Source organism: Physeter macrocephalus, chromosome 11, assembly GCF_002837175.3.
Source record: "Physeter macrocephalus isolate SW-GA chromosome 11, ASM283717v5, whole genome shotgun sequence".
Taxonomy (NCBI): Eukaryota; Metazoa; Chordata; class Mammalia; order Artiodactyla; family Physeteridae; genus Physeter; species Physeter macrocephalus.
This window is the reverse complement of record NC_041224.1, coordinates 152,072,592-152,095,482: the sequence shown is the minus strand read 5'-3', so window position 1 is coordinate 152,095,482 and position 22,891 is coordinate 152,072,592. Positions and strand designations below refer to the sequence as shown.

Below are 22,891 nucleotides of genomic sequence, written 5' to 3'. Positions count from 1 at the left end.
GTTGGGTCTTCGTTGCTGCACGCAGGCTTTCTCTAGTTGCGGCAAGCGGGGGCTACTCTTCGTTGAGGTGCACAGGCTTCTCATTGCAGTGGCCTCTCTTGTTGTGGAGCACGGGCACTAGGCACATGGGCTTCAGTAGTTGTGGCTCGTGGGCTCTAGAGTGCAGGCTCAGTAGTTGTGGCGCACGGGCTTAGTTGCTCCGCAACATGTGGGATCTTCCCGGACCGGGGCACGAACCCGTGTCCCCTGCATTGGCAGGTGGATTCTTAACCACTGCACCACCAGGGAAGCCCCTGTCACTGGGTTTAAAGGGAGCAATATTCATGTTTTATCCTTACATGGCTGATTCTCCGCTGCCTTCATTTCTCATCTTTAGCACCTAAACAAATTTTCAGCCCGAAGTTTTCTTATTAGTTCTAGTTCTTGAGTTTTAACAAGGATGGTACAAAGAGCACCAATGCCTAGTTCTGCTATCACTAGAACATTCCACACAAATAGCCATATTTCTGGCTGACACAGTCACAATAAAAAATAATAAATTTTTCACATTTTTAGAGAGGGGGACATAGTAAATAGTTCAAAGCCCCAAGTAATTAGATCAAGTACAGTCACATCATCCAGTTTCAAGCTGCAGATAAGCATGTGTGCAACAAGGCAGAAAAAAGTTAAAAGCCTGGCATTTTAATTGTAAACAAGGAAAGGAAAATAAAATCACAAAAAAACAAAAAAGAAAAAAAAAGCGGCAACAGCATATTCTGCTTTAAAAATGAAAACACAGGTTTGCCAAAGTGGAGGTAATAAGGATCCAACTGTTTAAATGGCTCTTTCCGAGGACTTCCCTGGTGGCAGTGGTTACAAATCTGCTTGCCAATGCAGGGGACACAGGTTCGAGCCCTGGTCCGGGAAGATCTCACATGCTGCGGAGCAAGTAAGCCCGTGTTTCACAACTACTGAGCCTGCGCTCTAGAGCCCGCGAGCCACAGCTACTGAAGCCCGCGTGCCTAGAGCCCGTGCTCCACAACAAGAGAAGCCACCCCAATGAGAAGCCCGTGCACCGCAACGAAGAGCAGCCCCCGCTGGCCACAACTACAGAAAGCCCGCGTGCAGCAACCAAGACCCAATGCAGCCAAAAATAAGTAAATAAATTTTTTAAAGTTTTTTAAAATTTAAATGAATGAATGAATGGCTCTTTTCGAGAAGAGCACTACTCAGAGGTTCTGTCTCTGGTCCCCAAAGGGTTCATCCTAATTATAAGGGCGGAGGTTCCACTAGAACTAAATAGCCTAGGACTTTGCATCATAATCAAAAGCAGGTCAGAGTAATGGATGGGGACATTTACACAGGACTGGCCACAGGCCAGAATTCTGTCCCAAAGCACTCCACTAAGCTTATAATTATGGTTGCATAAGAGTAGCTGCCCACATTTACAAAGTGCACAGTACTCTGAAGTTCCAATTCTTCTTTCCATAGGTAACTCTTAAAAGGTAAGGTGGTCTATTTGCCAAAATTACATGAAGTTGTTAGGCTTAAAGTCTCACGTGACTAAGCAGCCCCCAGTAGCCCCCTAACTTGCCAATAAAAAGTAGGCTAAGACTGACATTAATAAATTGCATACAAATGGTTAAAGAAAAAAAGTACAAAGAAAGCTCTAATTGAAATAAAGGGAAAATAAAAAGTATCAGTGTCAAAACGGGAGATTTTTAATTGGCCATTATCTATGACAAATAGGCAATAATTATATTTTTAAAAATTTAATCTCATTAGTGATCGAAGAAATGAAAATGTTTTGGACCTATAATAAATGGTCTAAAATAAAAACTGTAAATATTCAAAGTAGTCAAGAAAATGTTAAACACTATACAGTCTTAAAATATCGGTTGGACCTTCCTGGTCTAAGCTTTCTTAAGAAAAATTTGGCAATAAAATTCAAGGTTCCTATAAAGTTCACACCAGGGTTCTACCTTACGTAAATAATTGGACATGTGGAAAAAAGTTACGTAACAAGATCATTTATGTAAGGTCAAGGTTTTTAAACTTGTCTATGGATAGAAATTAGGGGGTCCGTGAACTTGAATGAAAAAAATTATACCTTTATTTTCACTAACTTCTAAATGAAACGTAGCATTTCTGTTAGTTGTAAATGAGCCAACCAACTACACTAATAGTAGCTGTACATGTGACTTTGATGCCAATAGAAATCATAGACATTTTCATATCACATTACAGTTGTTACAGACATATCAAAATATCAATTATGCTCATCACAACTTTGAAATTATGGTAGTTATCAGATCTGATGCTAGATCTTTTTGTCAATGCAATAAGAAGCATCTATATAGTATGTCACAAAATTTTTAACACTCTTGCAATTGTATTTTAATATGCTTGGTTTGCTTTGTACGTTTATTTTATGCGCTTAAAAACATTATTCTATGGAGAGTCCATAGATTTCACCAAACTGCCAAAGGGGTCAATGGGGGAAAAACAAACAAACAAACAATCAAAAGACACTTAGGAAGATCTAATGTAAGAATGATTTATAATAAGAAACTGGAACGCCTGAATATAGAATAGCTGGAAAACTTTAAATAAATGATGGCATAGCCAATTATGGAACCATGAAAAAAATACATAAAACTATATTTAATGATCCTTATTTTATTTAAAAAATGAATATGTATTAAAAAAAAGGATGAGAAATAAAATCAGTAGTAATCACATGATTAATTTGCTATAGTTGCTAATTTTTCTGTAATGAATATATGTGACTTTTACAATAGGAAGATTTTTTTTGTTTTTTTTTTGTGGTACGCGGGCCTCTCACTGTTGTGGCCTCTCCCTTTGCGGAGCACAGGCTCCGGACGCGCAGGCTCAGCGGCCACGGCTCACGGGCCCAGCCGCTCCGCGGCACGCTAGATCCTCCCGGACCGAGGCAGGAACCCGCGTCCCCTGCATCGGCAGGCGGGCTCCCAACCACTGCGCCACGAGGGAAGCCCGAAGATTTTTAAAAGTATAGAAAATGTATTTGGTTTGCAAATGGTCAAAGAGTATATAAAGCATAGTTTACAAGGTTGCATATTTAATGTAACTCTTTAAGTTTAATGTTAGTTACAGATGCCAGCTCAGAAAAAAAAAAAATTTAACATCCAAATGAAAGAAATTATAATGAAACACCTGTCTCTAACTCAATGTCTTTATATTTAAAAAAATCTTTTGTATCTCCTTACTAGGGATATTGCAGCAAGATGTCTGTGAAAAATGCTTCTGAAGGGTTTGAAAGGGAAGTCCCTCAGAAACAGTCAGAAATTCAGTCAAGGCCGAAGTCACTGCCCCTCATGAGGGTGAAGCCCATGCAATGTGCCTCAAAAACTCAGCACAGCCCACACACTTGTGTCGATATGGGTTGCTGAGGTTGCTTCTGCTGATGCTTCTACATCACTGAATGCTTCTACCTGACTCGAATGCAGTTAGGGAGAGGTCTCTCCTCTTGCTGCCCTGAAGTTCAGATGCATGGCCTCCCCGTACACAGCAGGGAGCTCCAAGAGAAGACAAGCGAAGGAAGTGGTACAATAAAGCAAGTATGTTTTGAGCACCTAATTTTGGTGGCTCACTGGTGTCTGAAGTTAATAATGAGGTGTGCATTTGAAAAATAGGTGGCAGGATTTATTATATGTTAACTTGTACTGAAATAACAGATCTAAAGGGCCCTTATGTCCTCGAAACTGCAAAACAAAGAGCAAAGAAATTCTTTGGGTATAGGAATTAGTAAGCATGGCATTCGCCTTGATGCATGTTGACACACAAAGTTGAGGAAGCATTCCCATTTTCATGTGGATGGTTCATATGTCAGCTGCTGTTATTGACTGTACCTGAAGGTTTTTGTTTTTTACGTTTTATCTTGACTGCTTTTGGACTTACACAGAAGTTGCAAATATAGTACAGAGAGTTTCAATACATATATCCTTAACCCAGTCTTCCCCGATGTTAACATCTTATGTAACTACATACAGTACAGTCGTCATTAATCAGAATCGGTAAATTAACATTTACTAAAGATCTTACTCAAATTTCACTAGTTTTTCCACTCTGTCCTTTTTCGTTCTGAAATCTCATTCATTATCCCATGTTGTACTTAATTGTTATTATTTCTCCTTAGTCCCCTGCAGTCTGTTACAGTTCCTCAGTCTGTAACAGTCTTTCATGACCGTGACACCTTTGAACAGTATTTATCACTCAGTTTGGGTTTGTCTGGTGGTTTCACATGATTGGATTAACGTTATGCATTTTGCTTAAGAGAAGCACAGAAATGATGTAACCTCAGTGCATCATTTCATGGAGTTCATGATAGAGACCTGATTCATTCCATTAAGGTGGCACGTGACAGGTTTCTTCACTGAAAAGTTACTATTTTTCTCCTCCTGGTTTACAAATATCTTTGGGGAGATACTTTGAGATTATGTAAATCCTGATTCTTCTCCTGTTTCTCCTCAAACTGTCATCCACTGACTTTAGCTTCCATCACTTGTGTCTAAGAAGGTTTACAATAGTAAAAATCAGTCTCCATAATTGTGTTTTGGGTCTATGGGGATCTACGGGTGGTCTTGGTTAATTTCCACAAAACCACCATGACCACACACAGACTTATCTGTGGTCTCATTTCCTGAAAAGAGAGGAAAAGGAACTGTAACATATTATTTGGTGTCCAGAGTACAACACAAGGTCATGTACACAGTGGGCCCTCCCTGCCTCTACCTGATGCTATAAATATAGGATACACTGGTTCCTCAACTCAATAAATTTTATACTTTGCATCAGCACCAAACATTCGTTCAGTTGTGAAACGTTTGCTGAGCCTGCCTAATCTGTGGTCCTTGCCTTCAAGGAGTGCTTAGACTGGTTATGAACCAGGGCGCCATAGAAAGCCCTGGGCAGAAACCAGGGCATAGGGTGACTTGGAACTGTGGTGGGAAAGCACTTGCACCTTTGGGAAGGAGCAGGTTATTCAGAATCCCAGGAGACACAGGGAGAACAACCCACTCTGATGCACGGGCAGGAGGAAAGGCAGGAGGGGGGCACAATAGAGCCCTCCCAACTCCGGCGCCCATGTGGGTTTCTATCTGCACCGGGTTCACTACCCTCTCAGTCTACACACTCCCCCCGTTAGGGGGTCTCACTACTTTTCCAGTGCTAGCCCTCACTTCCCCCATGTAATGTGAGGCCAGCTAGGGAAAGAGAGCCACAGCGCTGCAGGGGGAGCCTGCCACCTACACCAATCCTCCTTGGCCTTTGTTCATAAATGTGGCAAAGATTACTGGACAACTTAGGAAAACCAACAGCGTGAAAGACAAACAGAAAATACAACTCAGAAGATACAGATCACTTACGGGAAAGAAATTAGAAAAAAAATTATTTGCTTTTGTTCCTCCTCTGAGCACTGTAGCTGGCACGGAGTAGATGCTTAAGACACATTATGTCATGAACAAATAAATAAATGTATGAATGTGCAGTTAATTTTTAAAACTACTTAAAAAATATGAGGGGCACTCATTAATAGTAAATTGGATAATAAATTTTTGAGTAAGAAAAGATTTAGAAACGTATAAAAACTGCTATACAGTTTTTATACAGGGAACTATCCTCAGTATCTTGTAATAACCTGTAATGGAAAAGAATCTGAAAAAGTATCAATCCTTCTATATGTATGTGTAACTGAATCATTTCGCTGTACACCTGAAACTAACACAACATTGTAAATTAACTATACTTCACTTAAAAAAAAAAAAGTAAAAGAAAAGATAGAGAAGATTACAAATCAAACTATTAGAATTAGGAGAGGGATTACTTTCTCCAACTCTGCATTATGAATTTTCACAGTAAGCACGTATATACTTTTGTTTGATTTGTTTACTGTCTGTTTCCCTCCACCAGAACGTAAGCTCACGAAGGTGCTCCGTTTTATTTCTCCCTCCAAGCGTCCAAAATCATGCCGAGCAGGATGAAGGCTCTCATGCACATGTGGCAGAGCCACAGAGGCGCAACACTTAACATCTCCCCTTCCAGAAAGGGCTCACAACCCATTCAGCCACAAGAAATGCAATTAGCTGAAAGTCTCTGGCTGTAGCATCTTTGGATCTTCTACAGTTTTCCAGCCCAGCCACCATCTTCTTGGGCAGCCCCAGGACTGAGCATGCCACGGGTGACAGGGCCTGGCTGTTACTGCCCAACAAATGACTTCTCTAATGCTCTCTTTCGTTCCATGGCGTTGGCTGAGACTTTGCCAGATGTGCACGGTGGGCTGAGGCTCCCCCTACCCACTTTTGCTTCTTTTCCCTTTTACTTTCATGGTGTCAGACCTGCATTGTGGACTGAAGACCTTCCCTGCTACATTCTACTTCCTCTGCCCTCTTCTTTCACAGGCGTTACCCCCCAGGTCCCTAACAAACCACTTGCACGCCTATACTGTTTCAACACCTGCTTCTCAGAGGACTTGCCCGATAACGTATTTGTTACATGATATAAATCATAAATGCAACCATGTAAAATGTAAACTGCCATGTGATTAGACTGTATCTGGCAAAGACAAGACGTTGCATTTTGAGTAGGACGGACTAGAGATGGAGAGACTAAGACAATGGCCAAGAATTGGGGCAAGAGGAAACGTGGGCTTGAAGTGAAAGAACTGGGATTGGGACACAGAGAACAGAAGTTAGCAGCAATTCGAAGGTAGACTCAAGAGGCCTTCCCAACTGACTGGAGGTTGAGAACAATGAAGAGAGGCAACAAAGAGGCTTTGGTGTTTCAAATCCAAGTGACTGATAATGGTGGCATTTACAGCACGAGGTTGCGCAAGGATGTGGGAGGCTTGTTCAAGGAGAAAAATGAAGTCAAAATGTGTGTCCCAGGGTTCGAGTTGCCAACTAGATAACCAACCAGGTGGAAACAGGTAATGGAGAGTGAGAAACGTAGCTAGAACTGAAGACAGACATAGCCTGGGAACAGAGGTCTTTTATTTGGATATAAATGTATACTAATTACCTTTCCTAAAAGGAATTTTTTGAGGTCATTCATTATAAAGGAAATATGTAAGTTGTGCTAATGAAACAGAAATTGGAAAATAAAAGACAAAAGTGGAAACAAATGTGTTATTAATGAAGGTTATACAACTGGAGCATCAAATTTGCTTCCGGGAGTTGAGGTAAAACAGGAGATACAGTAAAAATAAATAAATAAATAAATAAAACAAGCAAACAAATAAAACACATCTGTCATTAGAAAGGCAGGCATTTGGTAGCTACCAGAAAACAATTCCTGGCATCAAATTCTAAAGTAAATTTCTCACGTGGAACTTCCTAAAGGGCTGAAGCATGATGACCAAATGGCCAATGTCTCCATCATCAGTTTTACTGCCAAAGCACATTCTGTTTCTATATGATTGGATCTTTACAAGATGACTTGGAGTAAAGTCAAGTGTTTGAGCAAATGTGGCCTTCGGCCAGTCTAGCTTGATTTTAAAAACAAAACAGAGAGGAGCAGTTGAGGCACATGCCCTTTTAACCAGCTTTCACAAACCTCTGCACGGAGATGGCTCAGGTAATATGAAATCCCAAACGCCTCACAGATCAGAGTTCAGATGATCAGTGATGGGACTCGAGAGATCACGGCCAAGAAAGGAGAGGATGCTTGTTTTCCAAAGAGCAGACATGCAAACCTTCCTACTGAATGGCCTTCTTGCTACCAGAAACCCTGAACAGGTAAAGAGACAGCAGCAAAACACTCCTAGGTGAGTTTCTCAAGAAGTTATTCAGTGCCCCAGATCTCCCTGAAAAGGGTTAAATAACTAGAGAGCTACCTTCAAACAAATTAAATACAGTTGATATGCTCTCAAGAAAAAATAAAAGACAAGGGCATTAAGACAATAAGTTATTATAGATGTATAAAATCTTTCCCTATTCGTTTTGGCAGAAATAAACTGTTCAGTTCAAGAGCACAACATGGTTCAGGAGAGCAGACATGCTGACTCTGGAGTTTACCACTTCCCTGAAATACAACTGTCCACAAAAAACTAACCATAGAATAGCTATCCTTAAAGAACTCTGAGCTATAAGGCATCCCATAGTACTTTCCTCAAGCTTACTGTTGCTAAACTTACAGAAGAATTAAACAAACAAAATAAGCCAGGGCTTTACAAATAAGTTTAGCTGTATGATGTTCTCTGATGTTCTATATGTACCCTACGATAATCCACTAAAACTTACAATAGGTACTTTACGGTGCTCATTTAACAAACTGAACTAGCAGAATAGCTCCTGATAACACAACTGGAGAATATATCAGAGCACTAAAGCTGTCACTTCAAGTACAAGTCAAGTTCAGTGCATACATTCTAAAGAAATGTTAAAGACAGCTGATTAGAAGAGGGTGAGAGGTAAATACAGAAAATTGGACACTGCGAGACCAACTGAAATCCAACTTGTTTGTGTCCTCAAACTGATAATCCTGGAGCCCAGCGGACTGCTGAACCTGACTTTTGTGGGTGTGGGTGTGGGTGTGTGGGTGTGGGTGTGCGAACACTCACGTATGGTGGGGTAGGGCAGGGTGGAGTTGTAGGAGGAGGAAGGTAAACCGGAAGAGAACAATCAAATCTGGTGGTTCAAAGTTATCACAAGAATAATCAGGTGCGGAGCATTAGTGTTTCTTCTTTTCAGGAGTGGGAAAATATTTGCACATGAGCTTCAGACCAGATAATGGCAGCTGCTCCTGGCCACCGGGCAGGGGTAAGAGGCCCTTTCCTATCACAGCATCTTCAATAACTTGACTTTGAGAGTGACACCCTGTCTGACATCAGATAAGCCTATCCACACTTTTGATCAATGGAGCAACAAACACCACTGCCAAGGCAACCCATGGGCTCCTCTCTTTTCCATTAGTACATCCTTCTGAATGGGATTCAGCGAGGATGTGCCTCAGACGCTTGTACGCTCGGTGCAAAACTGGAAAAAGTCCTGTACGGCTACTTTAATCATGGTGACTATCTAAGTAAAAACTAAACACAAAATATATATGTACTCAAAGGGAGATGACCAGATTAATTTTGATGCTTTCCTACTGCCTAGTTTGTACCTAAGAAGGATGTTGTTGTATCACTTGGACTTAACAGAATGACAACTTTGCCTTGGGGTCTTATGAGCATTATGTGAAGAGGTCTGCATAAAGCACAAAGGAATAACACAATACATGTTAGCTACATCATTACTGTCATTTAATCCTCGGTGAGTCTCAATAAAAACACCACACACATTGGCAAAACAGCAAAGAGACGTGGGCAGGAGGAAGGACCAGAAAGAACATTGATGGTGTGTTGCTTATTTCAATAAATGCAAACAGTGGGATTCTTCTACTGGGCCAGCATCTTTCCAGCAATGGACTTGACTTATGTGATACAGCCAAATATCTCTCAAGTCTAAATCTGCAAAATAATGATGTTCATAAAAACAATGTAGTATTAAAAAGTGATGGCAGCTTCATCAGCCTAATACAATTAAATTTTACATATAATGTCAACAATATACACTTCAGTAAAGTGAATATTTTCCCTCCAAAGACTTAGCCACAGTGAAGTCAGGAATTCATTAAATGGCAGAATGGAAAATATCTGGTGATGAAGAGGTTGTAGTAACAACCAGGTCAGTAGTGCTACTCTATGTTGCTGGAAGATAAATTACATCTGACATTGACGTACTCCTTCAACAAGATGACTCGCTTCCAGGTTCTGATTAGGAAAAATGAGTTAGTGCACTAATTTCACTGAATCAAGTTGTATATTAAAAATCATAAGACAGAATTACTTGTCTAACTCTATTTTATACTGTGATGAAAAGTACAGATACCATTTATATATGGGTTCTAAAATATGACACAAATGAACTTATCTATGAAACAGAAACAGACTCATAGACATAGAGAACAGACTTGTGGTTGCCAAGAGGGAAGGGGAATGGGGGAAGGATGGAGTGGGAGTTTGGGATTAGCAGATGCAAACTACTATATGTAGAATGGATAAACAACAGGGTCCTACTGTGTGGCACAGGGAACTATATTCAATATCCTGTGATAAACCATAATGGAAAAGAATATGAAAAAGAATGCATATATATGTATAACTGAATCACTTTGTTGTACAGCAGAAATTAAATACAACATTGTAAATAAACTATCCTTCAAGAAAATAAAATTTAAGTAAGGTTTAGATACTATATAAATTTTTTAATACACAGTTATACTTTAGGGGTGTTAATTTCAGCTTCAAGTGATGTCATTCAGAGCCATAATTTGTTGTATCTTATCATATTGTGACGAATGACCTGCCTAATTTGAAAATTCTAAGTTGTATAGCCTAAGAAAACACAGCAGGCGCTCTCTGATATTGCCTTCCACTGGACCAGCTTCATGTATTAACTACTGCTCTGTGTCCCCTCTGTAAACCACAATGATAAATGCCCAATGGCACTAGCAGGCAATCTCTAGTGCCACACACACTTTCTGCTCCCACCAGTTGGGACTCCGTGCTGACAAAGAATCGGCTGTCTCTTCCCAAACCTGTTTATGCCAGTTGACTTGTTATTGTAATTATGAAATTTAATTAAATATTATGAAAGCTGATGGAATATGAGTACAAGAGATAAATCTTGTTTCTATTAAAAACTAAACTGAAGGCTTTGGAAAGACTTCATAAAAGCAATCACTAAAGGAAAGCTGTTGGATTAGATGTGGGCGAGACCTATAAAAAATGAGAAAAAATTCCGAAACCTCAGATTCTGTAAGATTCAGATTGCTTTGCTAGTGTCTATATTTTTGCTCTTATGGTTTATAGTATTCACACAATGTAGAATTCAAAATAGTAGAATCACTGTCAAAGAAACGCCCTCGGCCTCTCACAAGAGTTTAGCAAATTAGTTATTATTTAGTTATTATTATAAATTTTAATGAAAATAAAATACTTTGAGTATGTAAACTTCTGAAAGATGCCCTGTCTTAACGATTTTTTTCAGTTAACTTGTTCCAATTATGTTAGCTAAGAGGGTATTTTCTATGGCTTAAATTAGAAACTACTTTCAATTAACTGCTCTTAAATTTATCAAGTGTTATGATCTAAGCTGGATTACTCTGGAATATAGGTGTTCAAATTTTTATTCCTTACTTTTGAAAGACAAAGTACATTGAACAAAATTTTACCAGGTTTAAAGATAAAAATATACTCCTTCCCTTTAGTCTAATATAATAGAGAGCAAGGCAAAGCAGTCAAGAACATGACTCTGGTCAGCCACCCCAAAGGTGAAATCCTGGCTCCAATATTACTAGCTTCGTGACAGCTTAACAGCTTAAAACCGGCCACTTACACCCCGGTTTTCTCATCTGGAAAATGCCATCGATAACGATACCTATACCCCAGTGGGCATGGAGAGGGTGAAATGAGAAAATGCATGTCATACCAACTGCTGAGTTCCTGGTACACAGTAAGTACTCAAAATGTTCATCATTAATGTGATCACATTACCTCAGAGGAAAAGAGCCAACTACTACATAAATAAAGACTGTAAGTAACATGTTCTTTCTCATGTTGGAGTGTCAGTTCTTTAGCAAGATGGCCTCACCTATAGACAGCTCACCAACACCTGTGGAAAACTTCCCCAGGTACAGCAAAACAGGGCTTTTCAGCTAGGGGCAATTTTACTTTCTAGAGGACATATGGCAATGACTGGAGACTTTTTAGGTCATCACAACTGGGGGCACCTATTGGCATCTGGGGTGTAGAGGCCAGGGACGCTGCTAAACATCTTATATCCTACAACGCATATGACACATCCCCCCAAACAAAGAATTATCTGGCCCCAAATGCCAAGATGGCAAGGTCGAGAAACCCTGTAGCCCCATGGACAGAATGAGAAAGAAGTGATTTCTAAAATCTGAACTCCAGAAGATTATGCTGAGAAAATAAAGATGGCTTACAAATGAATTTGGGATTTTCATTATCATATTGGTTTCAGGACCTATGCCATAGATGTTTAAGAGACATGGATACTGAACACCAAGACAAGATTCTTTTGGTCAATAAACTCTCGTGAATGGGGTTGACCATGTAATAACCTTACAATAAATTTTATTTTAAAGTGAGCACTGTCATAAAGCTAGAGTACCAGAATGAAGTACTAGAAATTAAACTTCATTCGGAAGAATAAATCTCAAAAGGCCTTAAGCAGGACTCAAAACCCCCAAACAGTAGGTGGGAAAACAAAAACTGCTCTAGTAGCTTGCATACAGGGGGCCTCTCACTTGGGCTCAATGCAGAAATTACTGAGCTAGCTAGTGGACCACAGGTGTATGTCCTTCCTCGGCAAGCATCCTGTTTCCTAGCTTGGGAGCTTGCGTGACAAACTCATTCTTCAATTAATAATGCTGCTCAAAAACACTATTAGAAAGCTCTTAATAGTTCATTTAAACTACTTTTCAATGAATCACAGAGTTTTCTTACAAGCATGAGATAAAACTGTATACAAATACAGTTCACATACAGTACAATCCAACAATATAGGTATATATTTTCCCCCATAAAAAACGGAAAAGGAAGTCACCAACATGTTAACAGTACTTTTCACTCAGTGACTTTTATACTCAAATCTAGAAGATCTAGATTTGATTCCTGGCTCTGATACTTTTGTCAAATAATAAAATTAATTCTCACTAAAATTCCTGTGAAATGAATAGGAATGTACTACAATTCCCATTTACTGATGAGAACATTGAGGCAGAAAAGAAATGGTCCCGTACTAACTGTAAAAGTGCTAAATAAATGAAAAACAGCATTAAGACTGCTTTAGTAACCCTTAAAAAAAAAGCTGTGTTTATAATATTTTTAACTTTATATGACATTTATCGCTAAAGGTGAAAGCAAGTCTTCTACACAAAGATTACAATTTCTTCCATTAAATCAAAGGTTTTAAAAAAATTAATATTTCATAAGCTAGTCAATACAAGATATTTAATGTATCTAAAAGGAGGAATTAACTCAAAAATGCAGAAGGAAATACAATGCAGCAAATAACTATTTAACTCTTTCACCATCAGGAGAAGGCATGAATGCAAATCTCACATCACGCTGCTTAAAAATCCTAATAGACAGTACTCTTTTTCAGAAAGTATGGCAAAAGAAAATTAAAATAATAAAAGATCTCTACTCACCCTTCTGATAGAAAAACTTCCTGTAGTAGTATGCGCCGAGATCCACGTGTTCCACAATGTATCTTTTCACTCGATCCAGGTGCAACACCAAGTTTTCCTTGGGCACTTCAAGTACTGCCACTCCTGCGTTTGTACAATGGGAGCTGAGGGTAGACTCAAAGGAGGCACTTTCACATCCACTAAAGGAACCAGAATTTGATTTGGACAGGCTGATTTTCCTTTCCCCTTCTCCACCGATCTCATTCCGAAAATACGGACAGCTCATTACAAGTTCATTGCTTTTATCGTCTCCCTGGTCCATGCTGAGGCTTCCTTTGGAGTTCAGGTCCTCTGTGCTGCCCATCGGGGAGCTAAAACTGGCCGAGTGGGACAAAGGCCCCGAGACCAAGGATGCCACCGCAGCTGCTGAAGCCCCCGTGGTGGTGTTTCTCCTCTTAATTACACTGTGCCTGTTCATAACCGCCTCGTTCAAGTCAAATAATATACTCTGGACGTCGTAGTGGGCAAAGCACTTTGGGCAGGTCCAGGGCCTGACGGAGTCTTCCGATCGATTATCTTCAAGATCCGACGATTTCCCAAGTTCTTCACCTTTGGTATTGCGTAATTTACGAAAAATGGACGAGTCTCCGGTTTCAGACTTGGAACGCCGCTTGAGTGGTTTTTCCCTTTCCTTAAAGAGCCTGAGGTTCTCCCTTTGTGAGATAGGCCCGTCTATGACATCCAAGGAGAAACCAGAGCCCTTGCCCCCACCGGCGATGAGAAAGTCACTGAGCTTGGTCGGAGTGGGACCTCGATCAGACTTGTCATCTTTGTAGCCCTTTAACAAGTCAAAGAAGCTGTCTCCGGACGTTCCCTGCTTATCGATAGAAGATGTGCTACCGTATTCCCTGTGCAGTGACGGCCCCGTCTTGTAGGTGGGCGAGATACATTCATCAAAGCTATCCACGTCAAGTTCACTTATGGTGATGTCGCTGTTGCTGCGCTGCCGTATCCGGCGCAGAGCTTTCCTGGGGGAGCTGGGGTAGGCTTCAGGCATGAGAAATCTGGAGTCCATGCTCTCCGACGGCCTCGTCTTGTTTTTCAGTGTGTTCTGTATGCTTTTTAACATGGCTGAGTCACTGGAATTGAGGCTTACAGAACTTCCCTGACTCACAGGACTGCTTTTGGAGGACATGCTCTCAAGGCAACTTGAGGTTTCTATTTCCTGGCTTGAACGGCTAGATTCTTTCACATTTTCCTTTCTTGGGGGCCAATCCGCAATTCTTGCCCGAACCCCCATCTTTGGGACTCCAGGGGTCGAGGTTATATGATGAGAACCTTCACTTCGGGGGGGGCCTACAGGAGCCATGACTGATGACCCTAAGCTGCCGTTTTGGGACCTGAAGCGTCGCATGTAGAAGTCGTCCGTGTGGACTTTGGGGGTGCCATCTGTGCCCACAACAGACGCCCTTTCAGTGGCAACCGGCCTTTCTGTCTGAGACCGTTTCAAGCTGGTCATGATGTAAAAGCAATCAGACTTAAATCCCCGCAGAAAGGACCATCATACCTAAGTTTTAAATGTGCACTTCCCTTTTGGAGAATGGCTTCCAGAAAATACATCAGTTGCATGAGATCTTAATCTTTTTCAATTAAAAGGTTAAACAATGCCTTATTTTCAAACCTCTGAAAATCCAGACCTTCAAAACATTATAATCCACAAGAGTTCCTCTGCTTCACTTTGATAGACGGCTTTCTTTCAGAAAAAAACTGAATGGAACTTGTATCTCTGGGACTCTGTGATTGCCATAATCCCATGCTTTCTCTAAAAGAGAGGAGGACAATTGGAATTAGCATCTGATAAATACATCTAAAAATAAACATGCAGTTGCCAAAACGAGACACATGCAAATAAAAGACTCACTAATGGACTGTGGTTCACAGTTCACAACCCATCTTTTTAGTAAAGCAGGCTTGAAAGGAAGGAAGAAAGTGAAAGCATTTAATAATATCCATCATTTAAATTATATATATTTTAAAAGACTATGAACACTTCAGATTAATTGAACTGTTTCATATCACTATGAAGGGGGGTGAGGGATCTCGTTCCAGGATATCAAGGCTCCTAGCCCAAGTAAAGACCACGTACAGACTCCAATGACCTCTAATAATGTAGAATATCATGAACCATTGTGCTGACCAGAAGTTAAGGCATAACCAACAGAGTTTGATAATTAGAGCAATGTACAGTTTTTTAACAAGACTAAAAATTGAAAAATTATTTTACTGAATATGTCGCAACACTCAATTTTTAACCTCTTCTGTATTTCAAAATCCAAACTTGTTTTTTTGTTTCTTTACAAAGGCTTAACAGAGTTGGCAAGAGCAAATACAACAGAGAGAAAATAAACAGGGTTTTCCCGGAGCCATTCTACCCATTAGCACGCTTCTATATTTCCCTCTACTTTATTACTTATGCCAAAGAGGAGTATTTCAGAATGCATCCAGCATTTTCCCAAGCTCTGAGATCCATCTACCCTTAAAGCTAGGAACGTTTCGCTCATTAGCAAAATGCCTTCATTTCCTTACACACTGAAACCCACCCCACCCTTTGGCACTAATTTATGAAGACAGCAGAAACCAAATGCTGCTGCGGACAGACCTTTCCATATCCCCCAGCCGACGACAGAGAACTGCTAACATCCTTCCAGGTGACAGGTGAAGAAAACCAACTTCCTCAGGAGCACGTCAATCAGAAGGAGAGAGGCACAAATTCGGAGCACAAAATCCTGCATGGTTGCGTTCGTCATGAAAATAAAGGCAGAGCACCCTTTTCCAAGGTTCCACAAATTACACAAGAGGTGGCCTTTAAATTCCTGCCAAATGCATGTTTGGAAAGATGCTGCTGAACCAGCACTGCGCTGCCGGGGCCGCATTGTCTACAAATCACGGCTGACACCCAGGCCGACCCGCGCTCGCTGAGCTCCGCTCCCCGGCAGCAAGCACTTACTTCCACGATAATTAAGCATCTCGCTAGTCGGCTTCCTGCCTCCCAGGAAGCCGCTTTAATTTCTCCTGCGCTATGCAGCATCATTTTAGAAGACTCGCTTCTATTTAAAGGCTGGAACATTTAGGGGTGTTTCAAAACGTACGGCCGCCTGCAGAATGCAGGGCCAGCTGAACTCCAGTCGGGCTCGCACGGGCTGCTCAGACCAGCCCGGCAAAGAAACGCCAACTGTTTTCCCTCTCCCTCCTCTTCACCATCTTTTGTGAAAGGGATAATGGTTTTGCACAGCTACCCATTAAACCTGGCTTTTGAGCTTTCTAGATACTTCTATCCTCAGATTGCTATGATTTGACTTTACATCTGGGAACTGTCCAGGCTCCTTTTGAACTGTAAACCTTCAAGTGGAATAATGTGCTAACTGCTGAATCTGAAGGCAGCCCATGTGGCCACAGCCAAGGTTCAAGAAGTGTTCCTTATAAAATGGAAGGAAACTGGGCAACTGAAGCAAGATGCAAAATAAACATTAGCCCATTTCAAAAAAAAAAAAAAAAAATTTGACAACCCCAAACCACAATTTATGAGCTATTTTGTAACGAACTAGGGAAAAAGAAGCTGTTTATTTCAGTGAAATAGCTTTCAAAGAAAGAATACACTGACATACAAAATAATTCTCAATAGATTCTTAAGAAAATCAGATGTTTGCAATGCTTCTCACAAGCTCACAGAAATGCAAATAAATCACCTACCATTCCCAGAATGGACATTCTCTAAAAGGCCAATGTACCAATCCCACCGAGGTATAAAAACTCTTTCTTTCCACATTTCCTTTCCCTTAGAATAGAGTTCACTGCAGGACTGTCTTTTTTACGATATGTGAAGTTATATCCATTGTAGGAGGAAACTGACGGCCAGCACCAAAATACAGTAAATAGCACTGACTTGAAAAATCTCCACTCTTGGTCGTCACTACTACAGGACACCTTTGCAGAACCATCTCATATGCTTCCTGTGTTTTTTGATGGGTTTTAAAAAATCTTATATAGATACAACTATATTTCTTTGTAATTTAAAAGAAATGCCAAGACTCCTATAACATCTTGATTATAATAACAACTCAGTGTTATCTTTTGATTTCAAAATATAGACAGGCACATAGGGGAGAGAGTACCCACAGTTTAATGACCTGTAAAAACCTAGGAGGTTCAAGATAGACAACTAAGTTAAATAACAGATTTTCTTTTCTTGTCATGAGGACCTTTTTTCCTTTTCTCTTCCCCTTCCTCTTTCCCGTCCTTATTTATAGCAACAAACCCCTTTAGGCACAATATGAAACTTCAGACACGGAGTAGCATCTATACAAACATATATGCTTTGCATTTATTCAAGTACTAGTTCAAAATAAAGATGCCATCCATGTGTGTAATAGGATGACACATCAATAACACCTAAAACCTATTCTTCGGGGTTGATGGAAAGAGCAAACATATGCTGACAGTTATTAGCAATTCTCCTAATTATCAGCAAACCTGCCTAAGCATCATTAAATATGGTAAAAAAACAACAGAATAGAAAAGCAATACTAATTTACAGCATGCCACCTCCATCTGTTGAAAGAGTAAACTATTTAAGAAATATCCTTGTTATATGTTTAATTTTACAGCTCTAGGTACTATTTGAGTCCATGGTAGATCCATTTCCCTAGAATACCAATACCAATCTAGTTCTGTGAGGTCCTGGAAACTATCAGAAAAGGAGAAGATGTGTTCAACGTCTAGTAGATGAAAGTCTTTCCATCACTCAAGGTCTATCACCAGGTAACCTATCAGCTTTTTCTGACAACACCATTCTTCCAGAAGAAGTACCTCCCCCTCTCCTCTAAATCACCCTGTGCCTTTCTGCATTCTCTTCTGAACACAGACCACACACTTGGTGCTAGAGATATTTGGGGAAACAGTCCCTCCCTCCAAGGGAAGCTACAGGTGTAAAAACAGTCCCTGTCATCCTGGCTCATTGAGACATTTACATTCTTGACCTCTCCGCCTCCTTCCTGAAACTCTGTCTTCTCTAGGCCTCCATGATGAACACGTTCTCCTTAATATCTGGTGCCTCTTTCTTTCGGCTCATTCCTCAGGATCACTGGTGGGCTCCATTCATAAGCTAGTGATTCCAGGGTGGTATGCTTGGCTTACTTCTCTTACCAGTCTTCAGAGTTTTGGAAGGGGCTGTAAAGGGTATCAGCATTAGGATGCATTGGAGCACGGAGTTCATTAGGATGAGATCGCAGGCCTGGGTACACTAGAGTAAAAATATTACTCTGGAAAGCAGGGTGTTGACTTCATTGGATCAGCTGCCTGTGCAACTGAATGAAGCAGAATAATGAAATTACTTCGGGAGATATCTGCATGGTAGCCACTACTGTCTGGTGATGTCATAGGTACCCACAGCTTTAAATATTATCTCTATGCAGTTACCTCCAAATTTCTTCTCATGACCCTCTCCCCCAAACTCCAGATAAAATATATGCACGTGCTCATTTGATATCTTCCCTTTTTATCTATTTTCAACAATGAATTAACTAACAAGCAGAAAAAATGGGAAAATAAAATTTTTCCAAGAAATAAATGGGTGATAAGGAAGTGAGAACAATAAATAATTGAAGGAACCAAACGAAAGGAACAACATGGGAAACTTTCTTTGTGCCAAGGGCATAAAGAATAGTTTAAAGGTTACACAAGAAGACGTGGGAAGGAAAGAAAAAACCAACAACAACTTACAGTTCCTTGCCCTGAAATAATCTGCAATACGATGTCACGTTCACTAAAAAGATGTAGCATTCCTCATCAATTACTTCCATATTCCAAAATGGGATGTTGTTAGATTCCTTAACTGGTACAGCCTCAAATACAGGGCCAACTCTCCATGCTTCCAGGCAATAGAAGGAATTTTGATGATGAATAACTATACAAATACCCCGAGATTCCACAGATATACAACATCAGTATTTATGAAAATGTCAATGTAAATAGTTTATGAAGTTGTATACACAGACTTAAAATACCCATAAATATTCTTGCTTTGGATTGTAACAGGAAACTTTATTTTAAAACAGAAATATCACACCACAGTGCTTGAACATTAGATTAGCTAAGATAACCAAATAAGGCCAACAATTCTCTTTACATCCCTTCTTGGCTTTCCTGAATTTCACTCACATTACATAAAAGTAACATCTCAGATAGAAGGGACGTCTCACTCTTTCAAGTTAGCCTTGAAACACATACAAACGACTCCGTTCAATGTCCTGGATAATTTAAGCTTTATGAATCAGCACATAACTTTTTAGACTGGACTTTCCCCCTTCTTTCATTTCTGTTCTATCCCTTCAACAAAAAGCAGGAAGGATTGGGAAGAGAGGAGTTGATAAATCTAGTTCCTGCTCTCCAAATGTTCACTATCTAAAAAAGACAGCACTGATGGAGACAAAGTAGATTCAGATAACTTGCCCTGGAATTACCAAAGTGAAAAAAGAAGTTACGGATACAAAACACACGTAACAGGATAAAGTTACATTTGAGTTTAGAGATAAGAAAGCAATTTAAAATGTGCTTGTTTGGAGACTTCCCTGGTGGTCCAGCGGTAAAGAATCCACCTTCTAACGCAGGGGATGCGGGTTCGATCCCTGGTGGGAGAGCTAACATCCAACATGCCGCGGGGCAACTAAGCCCACTCGCCACAACTACTGAGCTCGCAAACCTCAATGAGAGAGCCCACGCACTCTGGAGCCTGCGCGCCACAGCCAGAGAGAGAAAACCTGCACACTACAACTACAGAGAAGCCCAAGCGCCACAAGCAGAGAAACCCGAGCGCCGCAACAAAGATAACGTGCACCATAATGAAAAGATCCTGCCTGCCTCAAAGAAGATCCCATGTGCTGCAACTAAGACCCGATGCAGCCAAAACAAAATAAGGAAAATAAATAAATTAAATAAATAAATATATTTTTAAAAAGTGCTTGTTTGGACAGAGTGAAGACCAAAAGAGATAATAACATTTGCCTCCCACCCACCCTCCAAACAAAAAGTTCAACGAAGAAAGTTCCATTTCAAAGGCCTAGTAAGGCTTGAAGATACTTTGCATAGTTGCGGGTGAAGGAAACAACATGAAAATTTGGCAGTGAGCTTGATGGCAGAAGAGGGGTGATAAAATTAAAAACGTATGGAGCAAGATACATGGTAGAATTACTGATGGGTAGGGAAACGATTCCATAGCTGGCAAAGTAAAGGAGAATAGAATAAATTCGAACACTTATATTTAAATATGACAAAATTTATGCAATAAGCAATCAACATAATGCCAAAGAGCTAGGTGTGAGGAGCTTGAAGTAGGGAGGTAAAAGGTAAAAAGCAGGATAAAAGGTAATAAGCAGAAGGTAACAGTGAACCAGGATTATTAGGGGAAAGATAGTGTTTGAGGTGCAGCAAATGAACACTTTCAAGGAAAAGAAATCAGAGCTCACCGACTTATCAGGGGCATGGAGTTTCCACGGCCAGCACCCAGGATATCAAGAGAGCAGACTAGATCCACGAAGGTAGTGAGTATTTTGAAAATACTAATTTGTACATTAATATTCATTTAAAATCCATTAAAAAGTTATTCATCAATCCTGCAAACTGTGATCTAGTACTGATCATCCTATTACCAAATAGGATCTGGGGAAGGGCATGTGAGAAATGGATGTCAGGGGAGACAACCAATAAATGTCTCCTATACAGGGGGAAAGTCTTATCAACTTTCCCTGAATTGTGCTTCAAATCCAAGTTATTAATTCATAAGAAAGGGTTCCATAAGTAAATAAGGCAGGGACACACTATCACCTCTGTTATGACATGATAATACGTGTTAGTATATTCAGGCTCCATGAACTCTGTTAAAAAAAAAAACAAGAAAAACAAAAACCCAACACTTACTATTCAACTAAGATATTTCTTAACTGATTTGACCATGAACTTAAAAAAAAAAAACATTTTTATACAGTGCATCCTATTGAATGTAACCGGGCACAAACAGGTCCAGTTTCAGAAGAATTCAGGATACAAACAAAATGGTATATACATTATAAATTTAGCTATGCTTTTTAAAGTTATGTAAAGATATATAAACAAGCCAAAGGAAGCTCACCAAAGGATTTATAATGCTTGTTGTTACATAGTTAGATTATGAATAATTTCTTTTTTTCTTTCTTTTTGGTATTTGTCTATATTATTTATTTTCTAAAATGAGCATTATAACTTTTATAATCAGAAGAAAAAACTTAGGAGAAAAAAAAGAAACATCATCCTGTACTAAAAAAATAAATAAAATATGATCTGGGTATGTAGTATGATTTTGAATACTAATTATTAAAGACTGCACCATGTTAAACCTCCAACCATTCAAATCACCAAACAAGTCAAAATTCAACAGATATCAGGTCCTTCCAATAAGATGATCTTATGCTAAATCCCCTGATTAAAATGGAATCAAAGAGGGCTACATAAAGTATAGATTACTAAAGATTGTAAGATTAGCAGTATTTACAGGATTTGAATAATTACTCCATACAGATGATTAACACAAGGGCTTATATTTCCTCATTTCTTCGTATTTAATATTGCTTTTAAAATATTTAATATTGACATACCCAAGAGTCTCCATTTCACCCTTTTACAAGGTTGCAGTGACGTGGGCAGTCAGGTGAGGCTGCCTAAACGAAGCACAGACTGAGTCATCATCACTCGTTGCCCTTTCCTGGAACACATCTACTTTCCGATGTACACGTACTTCTCACCTTTTGTCCTCACAACCCTCCTTCTGCAGAGATTCGGGCTAAATTGGAAGAAGGTCACCATTTGGACTGCAGACCAACACTCTGGAGAGCATTATAACAGTGCTATGAGGTATCAATGGCTCAAGGAACTGAAACTGTTTACTTAACCCGGAAAGGAAGAATCTAGTAGTATTGACTTTCTCTGAGGGCAGGAAGGAAAGAGATGGTCTGAACTGTATTAAGTCAGATTTAAACTATACAAGCCATGAAAACTTGCCTTTGATCCACACATGATGAACCACAGCTGAGAATCTGCATCACTAAGGACAGCTTTTCAGGCTGCCAGCGTGGGCTATTCGAGCACCGTTCAATGCTTTGCACTGAGCTAGTCACTATCAGAGGGGGAGGCAAAGAAGGAACATTTCCACTCTCAAGCTCCTAAAATCTAACTGGAAGAGGAAAAGAGTAGTGTAGAAAACCAGAGGGTTCAGTAAGACAGAGCAACTGGCTTTGTCAAAGACATCATGGTTTTCTCATTTGAGTATTTATATTCCAAAAAGAATTTAAGAAAGGGTACTTTGAGGCATACTTAACTTTGGCTTGGGGAAATAGTAGAAAGCCACAGCAGTAAGAACAACAGGTGAACAGAAAGTTCCTTCTACACGACACTCTAATATCCTAAACATTATTAATCACGATTGATATCAACAGTAACCATATTTCATATAGCAGCTTTTAAAATACCACCCAAGAACCAAGAGCTTAAAAGGAAAAAATTAAAACATAAAATCATTCCACATTGCCTTAGTGTTTCCTTAAATACAGATTGCAGATGGGTTGTTTCACTGTACTCTTATTTCTGAGGA

General features: G+C 39.9%; 1 protein-coding gene across 3 annotated transcripts in view; it reads right to left on the bottom strand.

Annotated features, from left to right (window-relative positions):
- Positions 1-22,891, bottom strand: part of SIPA1L1 (signal induced proliferation associated 1 like 1) — a 390,980-nt gene that overhangs the window by 135,153 nt on the left and 232,936 nt on the right. For all 3 annotated transcript variants that reach the window (XM_055088568.1, XM_055088569.1, XM_055088570.1), the window contains one exon: positions 13,237-15,037. In XM_055088568.1, coding sequence (XP_054944543.1) covers positions 13,237-14,734 — 1,498 coding nt within the window. In that variant the 5' untranslated portion in view covers positions 14,735-15,037. The remainder of the gene's footprint in view (positions 1-13,236; positions 15,038-22,891) is intronic.